The following is a 15,702-nucleotide window of genomic DNA, read 5'->3' as shown; positions in this document are numbered from 1 at the left end:
AAGAAGATGTGGAATACTCTGTCTGACTGAATGATTTCCTGGTTGGTGGCAGTTGCGGGCAATTGCCAACGTAAGCGAATTCCCCAGTCTTTTGGTCCTTCCTTCGTTGTCGCAGTCGCAGATGGAGGCCGCGTACTAACTTGATGTACAACCATCCAATATGTGGCTGTCTTGCTGATTCCTCCTTTGCTCACTCGGCTCTCTGTGCTCTGGTGTCGTTCACTTCTCAAGTAGTCACTCCTTTGGCATTCTTACAAGCCTTATTCCTCCGCCGACGACCGTACAGACAATACTTCTGACTGCGCTTCCCTCCGCAGTCGCCTGTCAGATGAGGCCAACCGTCAAGCCCTGAGTCGAGTCGCTTCCTCCCGCTCACAATGTTCCGGATTCGTCGCTATAGGATTTTCCTGGTTGTTGCTATCCTCTCGGTGATCACGGTATACCATCTGTCCCGGGTGAACCATTGGGATGGCACAACCTTGGAGGGTCTCATTGGTTACAAACCAGACGCAGGCAAGCGTATACCAGGTGCTCAAATACCACCAGCTCATGTACAGCCAGAATCTGTGCCAGACACGCCCATCTATCCTGCTGTGAACCCGTCTCCCGCTGCACCGGTCGGAATATCATCCGCCGCACATGCTCCTGACACAACCTCGACAAGTTCTACCGCTCCAGATTCGAAGCCCACTGTCACCGGAGAAGAATTTCTAGCCATACAACCGAGTTTCGACGAAGAGTTTGGTGAACATGGTCAGGGTCGATACGAGGTCAAGCCTAGGCCGCCAGGTCTGGGAAAAGCAGTATGGAGGCCACAGACTGAACATTTCCCCGTCCCGTCACAAAGCCTGATCACCCTACCAACAGGTCAGCCTCAATCTCTGCCCGTGATACAGCACACCTTCGGCTGGGAATCCCCTTCCAAGAAAGCCGATCGAAAACGGAAACAGACGGCGATCCGCGAAGCCTTCAAGCATGCCTGGAACGGGTACAAAAATCACTCGATGGGCCATGATGAATTGAGGCCTATCTCCAAAAAGTCTGCGGATCCCTTCAACGGCTGGGGTGCGACTCTAGTCGACGCATTGGACACTCTTTGGATCATGGGCCTTCGTACTGAATTCGAAGAGGCTGTGTCTGCCGTGTCGCAGATCAACTTCAAGACCTCCGCTAGAAAGGACATTCCTCTTTTTGAGACGACGATTCGGTATCTCGGAGGACTGGTTGCTGCATATGATATCAGTTCTGGGAAGTATCCCATACTACTCGAAAAAGCGATCCAACTGGCCGACATACTTCTTGGAGCCTTTGACACTCCCAACAGAATGCCTATTGGATACTACAACTGGGCTCCTTCGTACGCCTCCCAGCCGCATAGAGCGGGGGCTCATACAGTCATGTCTGAGTTGGGTTCGCTTGCAATGGAGTTCACGAGGCTGGCGCAAATCACCAAGGAGCAAAAGTACTACGATGCCATTGCACGTGTCACCGATGCCCTTGAGACATGGCAGATGCAAACAGAAATCCCCGGACTGTGGCCTTTGAGACTTGATGCTTCTGGATGTAAGAAGCCCGAGGTTGTCAGAACTGCGGCCAGTGATGGATTAGCCATTCCGTTCCTATCTGATAAGCCTGGGGAAGACGAAGAGCCTGCTGTCAATCCTCTCGGAGAAGCAAAGGCAAAGGATCCTTCTTTGCCTGGATTGGGCGAATCTAATGTGCTGAGCAAAAGGCAAGCAGCTGACTCGGTGGACCCCGTAAAGGAACCTGCCAAAGCAGAGTTCAAGCCTACATTGGACAAACCTGTGCTCGTCACCAATGATGAGTGGGAAGAAGATTACGCCAGCGTTGACTGTGCGCCACAAGGCCTCGACTACGAGCCTCATTCCACCATCCACACCTACGGGATTGGAGCGATGGCCGATTCTACCTACGAATACTTTCCGAAGATGTTCGCCCTTCTTGGAGGCCTGAATACACAGTACAAGTCCATGTATTTGGATTCCATGGACGCTGTGCGTCAAGAGCTGCTCTTCCGGCCCATGACCAAAGAGAACCATGATATTCTCTTCACATCCAGGCAGACTATTGCACCCAAAGCAACCGAGCCGTCAAGGAAGAAAATGTCGATATACGAAGGTACTCATCTGGGCTGTTTTGCAGGTGGTATGTTCGCTCTTGGGGCTAAGATGTTTGGCATCTCAGGCGATATGAGCATTGCTGAGAAGCTCACGGATGGCTGTGTCTGGGCTTACGGCTCTACTCCAATTGGGGTCATGCCGGAAGATTTTGAGCTTGTCCCTTGCGACAGTCTCAACTCTTGCACATGGAACGAGACAAAGTGGCACAATGCTCTCGATCCTTATCGTGGGGAAAGGATCCGGGCAGTTGAGGAGTACAATTTGAATCAGCAAAGACTCCATGAAGAAGCAGTGACCGGCTTGGACAGCTTGGCGGATCAAGATGCTGCTGAAGTAGTCTCCGATCCAAGTATGAAAAAGAGGGATGTCGCCCCTAATGTTGACAAAGGCAAGCCTACCAAGACTTTCATCACTGATGAAGTCGAAGAGGAAGCCATCCCCCCACCGCCATATGTCCCGCGAGTGCCACTGTCACACGAAAAGTATGTGGCGGCAAGGATTTTGGAAGAACGATTACCACCGGGATATATCAAGATCCGACAAAGTGATTATCGACTTCGACCAGAAGCCATCGAGTCGGTCTTCATCATGCATCGGATCACGGGCGACGAAACCTGGAGGGAGAAGGGATGGACCATGTTTGACGCGGTGGACAAGGCCACGAAGACGGATGTTGCGCATGCTGCGGTCAAGGACGTGACGAGCCAACTCGGCGAGCAGCAAGACACGATGGAATCTTTCTGGTTAGCGGAGACTTTGAAGTATTATTATCTGTTGTTCAGCGAGCCTGATTTGGTCAGTTTGGATGACTATGTTTTGTAAGTGATGGGCTGTGCTTGTGAAGAAGATGAGTTTGCTAACGAGCCTGACAGGAACACCGAGGCACACCCTTTCAAACGACCCAAATGATGTCGGATTGCCGCCTGTTTCGAAAAGGTATAGATGGTTCCAGGTTGTTGCTGTACAAATACTGTTGGAAACACCGTTGTATAGGAATTTTGCTCGCGTTCTTAGGCGGTAAGAACTATTGATAGCCGGTGTTATATTGGGTACTCGGCAATGAGACTCAAGAATCAAAAAAAAATGATCCTACATAAGCCGTCCTTGAAGTCCCGTGTTCGCTATACATAGTACACCTTGATGACACTATCGGTATCCCCATATGGCATAATGGCTGTTGTATCGTTTGTTATGTTGTTTCCACATGCCTGTAGAGGAAGCGTCGCCTAAACTACGGCAAGTGGGCGGCTCACTAGGCCCATCATCGCCAGTGCATCGCCCATCAGCGTCATCTCCTTTGTTGTAACGCCTCTGTTGCCAACTTGGAGACTGCAAGCTTCACTCCACCTCCTGGTGCACTGCTGTTGACCATCCATTCTTCGTCTTCCACCACTTATATTTTTATTCTCGGGGCGACAGCCACTTGCAATCGTCGGTGGTCGACACTTCGACTGTGTGGCTATTCATGTCAGCGCTCCTTCCCTCGTGAAGCGCATTCCTTCGCCATCCTCCTATCCGGCCTAATACCGAGTCTCGCAAAGACGATATGCAGCTGTTCATAGCATGGACCACGAGGTTGCTTATGACTTCGAGGACGAAGACCAGTTCTGGACCGGTAAGTCGGCCGCTCTTCCTGGGTCTGTAGCACTGATCTGAACTCTTTCAGTTCTCGACGAGACGATCTCAAAAGAATGCGATAACCATGGTACTATCGACGACACTTTGCGATCCTACTTAAGTCTTGTCGGCTGCTATCGAGGTATGACCTTGGCTGGTCTCAAAAGCTGGAGAACACACTGCTTACGCCGAGAGTCTCAGATCAATATCAACCCACCGACTACGAACTCAGTCGATGCGCCTACATGCTCCAAGAATCTGCCCTTTACTCTGTCCATGCCGACTATATCCGGAGACAACTTGTCCAATGTCTGATTGAGGTGTGTCGGTACGAAGATCAAGAAATAACGCAACGCTAACCGCCCGGGACGCAGGACGATGAACCACATGTGGTCTTGCTGTCAACTCTCTTCTTGATAGCCGATGCCCAAGCCTACGAGCGGACCTACGAATTATTGAACGAGGAAGGTGCCTTTCCCCGGCTAGTGGACTTGATATCAAGTCCGAAACGACATGGCCATGAAGACATACACAGGTCTCTCTTGGAGTTGCTGTACGAAATGTCGCGCATCCAGAAGATCAAGACCCATGACCTCGCTCATGTTGACGATGACTTCATCAAGATGCTCTTCGAAATTATAGAACAAGTGTCTGACGATGTCAACGATCCATACCATTATCCCACGATCCGGGTGCTACTAGTCCTCAACGAACAATTCATGGTGGCTGCCCACGATCCCACAAACGGTCAGCCTGGAGTTCCTCTCACCAACAAAGTGATCAAAGTCCTTTCTGCACATGGCAGTGCGTACAAGACTTTTGGCGAAAACATCATCCTGCTGCTGAACCGAGAAGACGAAACGTCGTTACAGCTACTGACCCTCAAGCTGCTCTACTTGCTCTTCACAACTCCACCTACATATGAATATTTCTATACTAATGATCTCCGAGTCTTGGTCGACATCCTGGTTCGGAATCTTCTTGATCTGCCGGAAGAAGCCTCGTCTCTACGCCACACATACCTCCGTGTCCTGTATCCACTTCTCGAACACACTCAACTTCAATACCCTCCACATTATAAGAGGGAAGAGATACGGAAGTTGCTTGTTGTGCTGGGAGGAGGTCGGCTAGCTGAGAATGGTGAAGAGCAGGATGGAAACCAGCATTGGGGTCACTTTGATGACGTTGACGAAACTACTAAACGCCTCGTCAAGCGATGCGAAGGTGTCAGCTGGCTTACAGATCCCGAGAATGAACCACCTCTGCAAGCCGAATCTCCCACAAGTGATGTACCTTCCGATCTCTCGTCGCCAACCTCACCCGCCAAAGGCAAACCGCCCGCTCTCCCAGCCCCGCGAAAGTTAAAGAAGCGGAATTCCTCAAAAGCGTCGACTTTGACTATCGGTCAATACCTTACTCCTCAACTTGAAGGTGCCAGGAAATCGAGTCTCAGTATGATGGAGGTGGCCGCGCAAACAGAGAAGCCTGGAGTGATCACCCCAAGCAGGAATCCGACACTAAAGAATAATCTCCGTGCTGCGATTATACATAAACAGGACAAACCTCCACCTCCGCCGCAGGCAAGGAGGTCTGGCTGGCCACGACCGAGAATGCAATGTCAATCAACGGAGATGGAGGTTACAAAGGCGGCAATTTCCGAGGAACAGCCACCATCCAAGCCTGAAGTCCCAAGCCGGCATCACCATCATCACATCCCTTACCCTCCTTTACCACATTTGAGACATCGCCCTACGCCGCCTGTCCCTGATAAGGAGAAAAACAAGGAGAGGGAGCAAAAGTCGACTTCGCCTGAACGGCCCCCTGTGCCGTCTCATCATAAAGGTCACTCTACCTCCAAAAAGCCACCACCTGCGCCCAGGTCACGTCGATGGCGGAAGGAGTCAGGCGGCCCAAATGGGCCCAGAGAGCCTGGGAAGTTCAGTGCTAACTTACCGTCCATCATTACAACTACAACGACGGGCGAAAGATTTCACGAACCGAGCCCGTCGCCACGAGACAAAACACCAAGTCCACCTGGCTTGGACTCGGCAGGATCGACAGGCAGTATGGAGAAACTGGGCGTGAAAGAAGCACTAGAAAAGGCCCAAGTGCAAGCTGTCGACGATGTCACGGAAGCGCTAGAGCGTGTTGATCTGGCTGACTCAAAGAACGAGTCTCCAAGTCAAGACCAGTCTAATGTGCAACCGCAAGTGACAACCGGTCTGGAGAAAGTCGAAGATGTTTCGGCGGAAGAAAATAAGGACGACCGCCCTGGAATAAGCCGATCTCGCTCCGAAGACGACCTGGACCAGCCTTTCCACGATGCAAGGCAGACTTTATCTCACACTCCATCGCATGCATCACCGTCGCCGACCCCTCGTCCGCAGAATCTGGACCCGACATTACTTTCGTCCGCCAGCATGCTGCCTGAACCGAGGCTGGTGCTTACTCCTCCAGGTCAGGAGCCTTCGAGAGGAGTTCCCGGGCCGCAGTACGCGTTGGAAAGGAGTCCATTCCTGACGGACGAGGAGGAAGAGGTGGGAGAGGAGAGTGATAATGACCTTGGTAATAATGATGACGACGGTGGGCACGAAAAGAAGAGGGAAGAAACGGACGGCGAGAAACTATAAGCCCAAGCCAGCCTCTGCCATGGTAATTGGCGATGATATGCAGGGAGAAGCGATGATGGAAATTTACTACAGGGAACCATGATCAGACCAACGCCAGAGGTCATTCAGACCACGAACGACGCGGGGATTCGGCCACATGCACGTCGGACCCTGAACGAGGGCCGTAGAAGATTGAAGCAGTGGCATATAGTCCACGTCCCCGGCTGGCTGGCAGCGAGGAGTGAGATAATCTATATCCGTACGTACGACATGATGAACCACTATTGACCGTGTTGCTTTTCGCCCTCGCTCGAGGTTGGTGCTGATTTTCAATATCGGACCAAAACCGATCCGGTGGCTTGCCTGTCATGTAGCATCGAAAGCCTTTTCAAGAGGTTTCATCATGCGGCGTTTGAGGGTTCTCAGAGCAACAAACCATACAACATTGTACAAGATTCGGACCACGAGTGAAGCTGGCATTGCTGTGCTACGTACATGTTAGGCCAAGGTGGAGTGGTCACCATCTTGGAGCACGACCTCGGTCGGACCTGGGTGTAAAACAAAAAGAGAGGGTGGTTTTCAAGATGGTTCATTCATTTGAAGGGGGAAGCTAACTGAGCTATCTAATCTGTCATGTCATCCATGCCATGCTAGGTCCCGGGCAACACCGTGATGCTTTGCTTACGGTAAGGCTGAGATCCTCTGCAGCTCGTTTGGTTGTTCCTGAGCCGGACATGGCTAGCTTGGATGTGGGTTGGCTGGCATACTCTCATGTACCCATGCTTGCATGATGGATATGAACCTCCTTGACCGCTTTAGTCGTTCACAAAACGTCATTCTTAACCTCGTCGATGCCTTGTCTGCTCCAGGTGGAGTTGACTCGGCAAGGTGAGTGGAGGCCGAATGTGATGTGCGTAAGGTTTTAGTGATCGCCGTTCCTTGGACGTCGAGGACGTCCGCAAGGTATACCGTGCGGAAAGTTCCGAATGTGATGTAGTCTCTACATGGAAAATGAAAGGGTTGCTGATCCTTGGGGTATCATGTTGGAGAAAAAGCAGTGCAAGGTCGATATAGCTCCGAAAAAAAGCCAACTGGATCGGATGCGTTTGAGATGATGTGGAACGCCGTCGCTATGCAGAAGACGGGCGAGTGGTGATAGATGCATATGCTGAATATGGGCTGAGAAGCAGATACTGAATGATGTGTGCAGGCATAAGATCGATTTTGAAGGGGGTCGTCTGGTCTCGACGCTGATGCTTATTTGACCAATGCCTCATATCGCCACATCGCTCAGTGGCCGTAGATGCCAAAGAATTGCTCGACTCCCAGAGGACCAGGCGCCTTGTAGGTCGCATCATAGGCCTGGAACAAGAACAGCCCGCCAGGATTTCCGGCAAACGCAGATCTAAGACCGCTGACTGCGGTCTGCTGATTTGCGGGTGAAGGGATGGCAAGTCCATTGGCTTGTCCTTGGTAGGGCCAGCCGGATTCCGTTATGACAATAGACTTTCCATTCGCAGCGGCGGCGAGTTTAGTGACGATGTTACTCACATAGCCACCGGCCTGCTCCGCAGTGGTGTTTATGTCGAAGAACGCGTGCGCATTGGCAGCACAGTAATCGGAGTAGGTGCAAAGGTCGGGATTAGTTATGAATTGACTCCAAACATCAACGGTGACAACGTTCTTGGTGTATCCGGCGGCAGTAAGAGCAGCGCGAGCAATTCCAAGTGCCGCAACAACATCAGCCGCGTTTCCACCGTTGTTGACGACTTCGTTGCCAATAACAATGGTGTCGACTGGTCCCCAGTTGCCAGCGAGGAAGCCGATCAGTTTCGCAATGTCGGCTGCGACATTGCTGACTGTATTGAGACCAGCTATAAGTTGCAGGCCATTAGAAGCGGCAGCTTGTGCAACAGGTCCGAGATTGCAGCCAATGTCGTAGACACGAACCTTGCCGAAACCTTGACTGACCAAGAAAGCAAAATCTGAGTTCATCTGGTCTGCGGTCTTGCAGCCAGAATTCCCAATAAGTTCGTAGCAAATACCGAAACCACTACCTGCGGACACCCCATCACCACCGGACTCACGATGGTCGGCGGAGCTGGTAGCTACCGCCGACGCTGAGGAGACAGGAGTGGAAGACTCGAAAGTGGAGGTCGCAGCGGGTAGTGACGAGACGACCGAATCAGTAAGAGTGTCGGTGCTAGGAGAAGGAGTGAGAGAAGCGAGGCTTGTGGTGTCCGAGGAAGAAGATGCAGATGGTGCTACGTTATCGGCGGTGGTAGGAATTGAGACAACTGATTCAGTGCTGGAAAGAGCCGGAAGATCGGTGGTGGCGGTCTCGGTTGCTGTCGCTGCTTCAGAGTGGCCGCGATATTCAGTCGAGATGACATTGTTGTACTGGTCGACCCAGATGACAGCGTTTGGAGCAGTGACAGTCACGACGTCGGTGATGGTGGAATAGTAGGTCGCTTCATGACGAGCAGCATGACGGTGCTTTTGATTGCCAGCTGCCTTGTGTGAGCTTTTGTTTTTCTGTCCGAGGTAGAGGTACTCACCATGAGGAACAGCCAGTCCAACCTGAGCGCACAAGGCAGCAACGGCGAAAATGGTGGCTTTCATGGTTGTCGCAGTGAGCGTGAGGCGATTTGTAGGGGTGAAAAGAGTGACGGGACCTATATGATCGGAGAAAACGTGAGCGAAGGTGTTACCGACCGGCGGCTTCTGCAGCAAGAGTGGGTTATGCCAGCGTGGTCCAGAGCAATGGCCTGCAAGGTCGACGGGGAGATGGTGTGCTTGGTGCAGGGGTGTGGATTTTGTATATGGGGGTGAGTGAGCATAGAAGGGGAGATTGCTGTTGGCCCATGCGCTGTCACTTGAGGCTTGGATGCGATCGCAGCTTCTTTGTTCACCTGGGCGACAGCAGACAAAGCACAGACAATGATGAAATGGTCCAGCTCGTGTGCGTCGCCGCTTCTGGGTTAACAAGAATGTGGTCACTTCATTGTGACTGACGCGTCCGGATCTGAAGGATTGCGATTTGCGGGAAGCCGCAAACGGCAGCGTACTGATGAGAAAAGGCTCGAGTCGCGCAAAATCAATGGACAAAGTGACTCACCGGAAGGTCAACGAGCTGTGGGAAAGCGCGATGAAGGATTGCTGTTGATAGGAAGTGATGGTTATCAAAGAATGAGTGTTGTTTCTGGGAGAGAGAGTAAGGAATGTGGACAGGTATGTGAGCAGTGTTGGCGGAATGATATACCATGATGGACACGAATTCACTCTGTATTGCGCCTTGGCGAGAATCAAGAATCACTGAGTGATGTGGTACCTAGTGACAAGCAAGTGAAGAGGTCCTGGTTATCATCACGGCCAAGATGTGAAGACGTGGTGTTGGTGGTGAAGGCCTCCTCGGTGAGTGTCTGTGACGAGGCTCTGGATCGATTGGTTGTCAATGATGGAATGCCCACACCACCTGTCGCTCGTGTTACTATCACGTCAGTAAGATAAGATCACTGTCAGTGTCACTCAAAGATAGGACTCCAGATCCTTCGCCCTGGGGCACTGTATGCAGCTTTCAGCCTCAAGTCTGCTCACTCCTGCTGTGGGTGTCTGGACAAATGGCTCCTACCATTCCATCACCAAAGACAGGAAAATCAATGTCCAACTTGAGCATTGCGTATTGGGGATACACAGTATATCCTCACCAACTGTAACTCAAATATCGTGCTTCAAGGATTACCCTGGTGGCCGGAAGCATTTGCCCGTCCTTGGTGTAAGGCATACTGGCACACTTGTCAATGGCTTTCCAGCTCAGCTCGACAGCCCAAGAACTGAGCACGTAAGCCAGTCTATGATCGAACAGATTAGGAGCTCTCAGGGGTCTCAATTGAGATTGCGGATGAGGAACAGAGACAAAAGGAAGGAAAAGGGGAGAAGTCAGATTTTCTGACATCTCTAAGAGTACCTAGCGAGCTAGCTCGGTTAGTTTGTTCGTTCACGTCGTCAGCCTCGGCACCGGAAATGTCCCCCGAGTCGCAGCCTTGCACGAGAATATAAGAATACAAGAACAACCACAACCACAGTTTATGTTCGATGAGAAGTCATTCCTTCATGCAAGAACGATTCATCCAATCTATACGGCGTCATCATCAATCATAACCCTCGCACCAGGCCGGCCGCTGGTGTAACTCTTTCCTTTCAAGAGCTCATGAGCCGATCCCTCGCTATACAGATCCCGCCAGAAACGCCAGAAATCCTCGCAGCTCTGCCTTAACCCAACTGCTGTGCTGATACATCTCTTCGACGCTCGTCAACCTCCCCGTTCGCCGAAATCTCTAGCCCATTGCTCAAACTCCTCCAACCCCTTCTTGCTCACACTCGGTCGAATACTGGCCAGACTTGCTTCAAAATCTTGCATGTTGATTGGTCGAATTTGCTCCTTGGGCGTATACAGCAAGGCCTCTCCGAGATGTCTGAGTGGTCCCATAGCAGCGTCCTTCGCTAATGCTGTGATGTCAGAGCCCGAGTATCCTAGGTCAAATCAGCACTCTCCCATACCCAACACAAATTGATTTTCCCTTACCTTCAGTCAATGCGACCAATCGCACAATATCTTCCGTCTTCAAGTCATGCTTCTGATGGCCCAATAACGTCCGGATCTGTGTCTCCCTGGTCTCCGCTTCAGGCAATGGGATATATTGCCTTCTCACGAACCTTCTCCTGGCTGCTTCGTCGATATCCCACGGGCAATTGGTCGCAGCCAGTACTAGTACTCGACTCGCGTCTCCAACCGTCGTATCTCGCCCTGCCGCTGCTCGTTGAAGGTCGGACCACTGGATCAGAAACTCGGTCTTACTCCGTCTCGATGCTTCATGCTCGCTCGATCCACTTCTCGCGCTCAGCAAGGAATCAATCTCATCCACGAAGATGATGCTTGGCGCCAATGCCTTTGCCAACGCGAACAATGCCCGGACTAGCTTTTCTGACTCGCCATGCCATTTGCTCGTAAGACTGCTAGCACTGATGGCGAAGAACGTGCTCTTGCTTTCTGTTGCAACGGCTCGTGCCAACATCGTCTTGCCCGTCCCGGGCGGTCCAAACAATAGCATGCCTCGAGCAGGTTCTCGCAAGCCCATAAACAAATCTGGTCGAAGAAATGGGTATACTACTGCTTCTTTTAGGGCTTTCTTGGCGGCATCAAGACCTGCCACATCTTCCCAGTGAACTTCATCGCCCTTGACGACAATCTCATTGAGAATCTGTTTGGCAGCATTCTCATCTATGCCTTTTGGCAAGCTCTTCAGAAGCTTGGCCATCCGCTTGTCTTGGTCTGACCCTGGGCCGTCATCCTCCAACGATTCGGCATCAGTCGAAGGCGGAGTGATAGTCTTCGCACTTCGCGTGCGTGTTCCCTTTGGTCGACTCGGTGCTAGTAAAGTCGACTTGGGGCCCTCATCCTCACTGTCGGATTGCTCATTCTGCCTCCTTGGGGATCGTCCTCGCACCTCGAGAGTCGTCTCCGTGCTCGCTACAGGCTTTCGAGATATACCCAAAGAGCTCCCTCCTGCAGGTGGCCGCTGATAAGCCTTGTCGAGCAAATTGTTTGCCAGTGGTTGCGGAACTCTTTGGGGGCGGTGTGGATATTCTTTGCGGTAGGCAATGTCCGGTGGTTTTGAGGGAGCTGCAGGGGATGCTGTTCTGGCTTTCGAGATTACTGGAACGGTCCCTGATCCATGAGGAGGTGGCAGGGGTGGCTTTTCTGGTTCGGGGTCGAGATCTATCAGATCAGGCACCGAAGTCGACGTCAATTTGAGGCTTTCCATCGATCTCTGCATGGCTGAAGGCGCATAGCTCGAATTGGTTAAATCTCGCCATGTCTGTGGAGAAATCATCTCAGCGGGACTCGGGTTTGATCTTCGTTGCTCTTCCGATCTTGCTGCTGCCTCCTGATCAATGCTTCTGCGAGCAGCAGTAGCACTAAGTCGAGCTTCGATTGTAGGATCTGAATCCGGGCGCGGACTCATCTGCGCACTCCTGCGAGGCTGTGATTCCCATGCTAGACCGGCCGCTTTCAGTGTGTCTCCTTGCCTGTCACGATTCGGTGCCGATCGATATTTTCTGAAGCCTCTCTTCTCGCTCCGCAACGTAGTTCGCATGGTCTTCCTTCCATGGTCCGGACTTGGGCTTCTCGACACTTTCGTCGTTGGAACAGGCAGCGTTGGTGGGAGGCCCATAGGCGAGGGTCGTATATTCTGCGATGTCGAGGCACTTGCCGTAGTTTCGCTGCTTCGGGCAGGTCTGAGTGGTGGACGGCTCAGTATAGCAGGCGTGGCGTTGGGTAGTTCCGACATCTGCATCGGCGGAACAGTCTCATCTCCGAGCCATTGCGGTCCTGGTCGGTCGTGCACCGTCTCCGTCTCGCCTCTGTGCTTCTCAAGACGCCGTCTTCCATTGCGATCTGGTTTATCATCCTTGGGCGTTGTCCTTCCCACCTCCTGGCGACTCCTTCTAAGCGTCTCCAGCAAATCAACTCGCTCCTTACATTGTATTTCCAATTCTTTCAGAGAATCGAACAGGGCTCTCTCGGTCTCGGATTTAGGAACGTAATTCATTGGGAGTTTGTATGCCTTGTAGTAGGCTATCTGGTCCAGCGCAGACTTCCATGATCGAAGAGCCTCCGCTTCATTTCCCTGCCAAACGAATGCGTCAGTCAATTTCACGGCATGTAGAAAGGACATCCGCACCTGGCCCTCGAAGAAGACGGCGGTTGAGCATTGAAGATAGGACTCATCGTAGGTCTTTTGCATGGACGAGGCTGGCTTGCTCCGCATCATTGTCGCTTCTGGAGACTCGTAGGGACATGCTCATGGCAACAGTAAGAGGTTCAGATTCGTAGGCAGATGAATATCAGGGTCTGAGCCTCAAAATTGAGTGGAATATTGTATGGAGTACAAGGCGAATGAGGCACCACTCCAGGTCAACACTGCCCACTGTGAATTGCGGTTCCCACTACGTCACCCCCAAAATGTCCACTACCAGTCCGCCTGCCCATCTTGTCAACCATCACACGAGCGCCTCTACTACTATCTCATCTAGATCCTCTGATCACTCAAGGAACGGCTTACAAGGGCAAAGTCGTGGATAAAGGGACGGGGCCTACCAGGACAGCTGGCTACAGAGATAACATAGTTCGTCCGGCATAAATGCACTTTTCATTGCTGATCGGCTCGTCTATAAGGTTGAAGAAAGCTGAAAGACCCTCCGGCCATCCCCATTTTCGATAGATGTACAATGATTATCCAAACCCTTACAGAGGGTTATCTGACACAACGTACATCAGATTTGGTGCCTCTTCCTGGGTCGTAACGCCTGTCGCATGCAAATGGCCGACCACGACCTCGAAATCCGCCATGGCTTCCCAAAGAAAAGCATCCGGTCATGCTCGAAAACCGAGTCAATGCGATGCTGACTGCCATCCCATTGCACCAAACTGGGTATCTTCATAGCGGTGATAAAGTGCTCCGTAAACCGGAGAAGCCCCGTACCTCCCAAGTCCGTTCTTGGTCCTCGAGCAAGAATCATTGGGCACTCGACATTCGCGAGTCATTCAAAGACTGTTGATGTGGGCCTCGTGTTCCTCTCGAAGTGTTCGTTTGAAGTATGCTTTTGCCATTTCGTATGATGACCTGCTTGTTGTTAGAGGGAGCCTTCGGGATCAAAGGGAAGAGCTCGTACCAGCAGATTGCAGTGCTTGGCATGGTGGTGATGATGCGCGGCCGCCAGCCCCTCATGAAACCACTCCATCCGAATTCCTTTTTGATAATCGCAGCAGCATTGAAAATACCTCGCACGTTTCGGATTTCAGCTTGTTGGCTAAGCCCGCGTGTTTGTAACAACGTCTTGATCACATCAAGCGGGGTGGTGATGCCGGCCGCAAAAGCTCCGGCTAACCCGCCAGCCATGCAATGACTGATCGGGTCGTATTCTTTCTGGGGATTCATCACCTTGGACAATGACTCGTAGGCCATGAATTGTGTTGCTGTAAATGGCACTGTCATGCATAATGTCGTGGGGTATGATACGTAGAATGCCGAAAGCCCTTCGGCCCGGAACACTGATCTCGCACACTGCATAATTGTCCGATAAGTTGAACCATGTACTTGCATTCGCTGTTTGATGACTGCGGCATCGTCAGAATATTGGGAAGACACACAGGGACATCGACCGCACCATCAAAAGGATTCATCAGGGCATCGCTGGCGATTGTCGCGCAAGCTCCGCTGAGAGCTGCGAATGTGTTAGTATCTCAATTTGGTTATATGCTCAGGCCGTGAGCTTCCGTACCTGCAGCAGCAGGATGGTGTTTGCCATCCGCTGCGTTTCCACCGGCCGCCTCTTTTATAATTTCATACGTGCCAAAATACACAGCGTGGGCAGGACCTGCATGTCGGGTCAGAGATAATTTCCATCTTTTGGTAGGTTCAGCACACCTGCTCCGACAATGACACTCGTAACGCCTCTCCATAGCGTCCGTAGCCCTTCTAGTCGGTAGATCGTTGATACTGCGTGGGACAAACCCGTATAGAGACCGCCCGAGGAAGGATTTATGATTTGCATCCGTGTCTATGGACAAAATCAGTCCGCCGTCGCGCCGCGATAATGGCCTTGGGTGTTTTCGTACCTTCATCAAATCCACTGGATACATCACCGTATGCTCCTATATTTCCATCAGTGGTTTGTCCAAATCCAACTCTTCGTCAATTCGTACCGCGATGCCTGCGAATGCACCGGCGAGCATGTTGTGGTAAAGGCCATAGTTGGGTGGCAGAGCTTCGTAGCTGTGGCCATGTCAATTTCTGTTAACGACCTGCCGGACGACTGAACATACTCAAACTCTTCACCAGGGACGGCATCCGGACTGCTCGACGCAGTCATATTCTCAGCGGTCAGGACCGCTGGGAATTTGGCTGACGTCGCCACGATTGCAGATGTTTTCGGTGGCTCTCTGCGAAATGATCAACCAACAAATGCAAACTTGTGCTATGAGCCTGATGAAAGCACGCCGTCCTCCACAGACGATGCAGAGTCAACGGAGAGTTTCAAGACACTCAGAGCCGTTGCGGGTACCAGAAAAAACCAGCCGGGGCAAATATCAGTCAGAGCCAGGCGAGATTCTTTGCGCAGACAGCAGAGCGCTCCCCAAGAATTTGTTAGACTTTTGGGCTTTAGATGGCTGGCTCAATGACGCTCCGCAGACCCATGCCTAGGCACAGGCGCACAGGCGGTACCAGTAGTACTCCCAATTCGCTGCCCTCCGCACCTCGCTCTCTCAG

At 51.9% G+C, this 15,702-nt stretch overlaps 5 protein-coding genes across 8 annotated transcripts; 2 read left to right on the top strand and 3 right to left on the bottom strand.

Moving 5' to 3' along the window:
- Positions 1 to 116: 116 nt before the first annotated feature.
- PV05_09382 lies at positions 117 to 3,234 on the top strand. 2 transcript variants are annotated; one of them, XM_013455716.1, is made up of 3 exons: positions 117 to 513; positions 562 to 2,959; positions 3,014 to 3,234. In XM_013455716.1, exons 1-3 carry the CDS (start codon positions 378 to 380, stop codon positions 3,048 to 3,050), a joined length of 2,571 nt encoding a protein of 856 aa, XP_013311170.1. In that variant the 5' UTR covers positions 117 to 377; the 3' UTR covers positions 3,051 to 3,234. The 2 variants fall into 2 exon arrangements, with proteins under 2 accessions (XP_013311170.1, XP_013311171.1); XM_013455717.1 differs by having other exon boundaries at positions 117 to 2,959.
- A 228-nt stretch (positions 3,235 to 3,462) lies between these two features.
- Positions 3,463 to 6,806, top strand: PV05_09381 (uncharacterized protein). The gene is made up of 4 exons (XM_013455715.1): positions 3,463 to 3,756; positions 3,808 to 3,900; positions 3,960 to 4,078; positions 4,133 to 6,806. The coding sequence occupies exons 1-4, from the start codon at positions 3,705 to 3,707 to the stop codon at positions 6,386 to 6,388; spliced, it is 2,520 nt and encodes an 839-aa protein (XP_013311169.1). The 5' UTR covers positions 3,463 to 3,704; the 3' UTR covers positions 6,389 to 6,806.
- Positions 6,807 to 6,940: 134 nt separating this feature from the next.
- PV05_09380 lies at positions 6,941 to 9,801 on the bottom strand. Of its 3 annotated transcripts, XM_013455713.1 has the most exons (4): positions 9,630 to 9,801; positions 9,486 to 9,569; positions 8,926 to 9,042; positions 6,941 to 8,877 (listed from the first exon to the last, which is right to left on the bottom strand). In XM_013455713.1, the coding sequence occupies exons 3-4, from the start codon at positions 8,987 to 8,989 to the stop codon at positions 7,658 to 7,660; spliced, it is 1,284 nt and encodes a 427-aa protein (XP_013311167.1). In that variant the 5' UTR covers positions 8,990 to 9,042; positions 9,486 to 9,569; positions 9,630 to 9,801; the 3' UTR covers positions 6,941 to 7,657. The 3 variants fall into 3 exon arrangements, with proteins under 3 accessions (XP_013311167.1, XP_013311168.1, XP_013311166.1); XM_013455714.1 differs by having other exon boundaries at positions 9,486 to 9,801; XM_013455712.1 differs by lacking the exons at positions 9,486 to 9,569; positions 9,630 to 9,801 and having other exon boundaries at positions 8,926 to 9,165.
- Positions 9,802 to 10,426: 625 nt separating this feature from the next.
- PV05_09379 (uncharacterized protein) lies at positions 10,427 to 13,301 on the bottom strand. The gene is made up of 3 exons (XM_013455711.1): positions 13,114 to 13,301; positions 10,953 to 13,059; positions 10,427 to 10,900 (listed from the first exon to the last, which is right to left on the bottom strand). Exons 1-3 carry the CDS (start codon positions 13,201 to 13,203, stop codon positions 10,680 to 10,682), a joined length of 2,418 nt encoding a protein of 805 aa, XP_013311165.1. The 5' UTR covers positions 13,204 to 13,301; the 3' UTR covers positions 10,427 to 10,679.
- Positions 13,302 to 13,561: 260 nt separating this feature from the next.
- On the bottom strand, positions 13,562 to 15,547 carry PV05_09378 (uncharacterized protein). Its single transcript, XM_013455710.1, has 8 exons — positions 15,258 to 15,547; positions 15,138 to 15,207; positions 15,051 to 15,086; positions 14,860 to 14,992; positions 14,714 to 14,809; positions 14,600 to 14,656; positions 14,105 to 14,549; positions 13,562 to 14,055 (listed from the first exon to the last, which is right to left on the bottom strand). The coding sequence occupies exons 1-8, from the start codon at positions 15,302 to 15,304 to the stop codon at positions 13,977 to 13,979; spliced, it is 963 nt and encodes a 320-aa protein (XP_013311164.1). The 5' UTR covers positions 15,305 to 15,547; the 3' UTR covers positions 13,562 to 13,976.
- Positions 15,548 to 15,702: the final 155 nt, after the last annotated feature.

The sequence above is a fragment of the Exophiala xenobiotica genome, assembly GCF_000835505.1.
Source record: "Exophiala xenobiotica strain CBS 118157 unplaced genomic scaffold supercont1.6, whole genome shotgun sequence".
Lineage (NCBI taxonomy): Eukaryota > Fungi > Ascomycota > Eurotiomycetes > Chaetothyriales > Herpotrichiellaceae > Exophiala > Exophiala xenobiotica.
The sequence above is the reverse complement of the archived record's forward strand: the minus strand, read 5'-3'. Positions and strand labels throughout refer to the sequence as shown.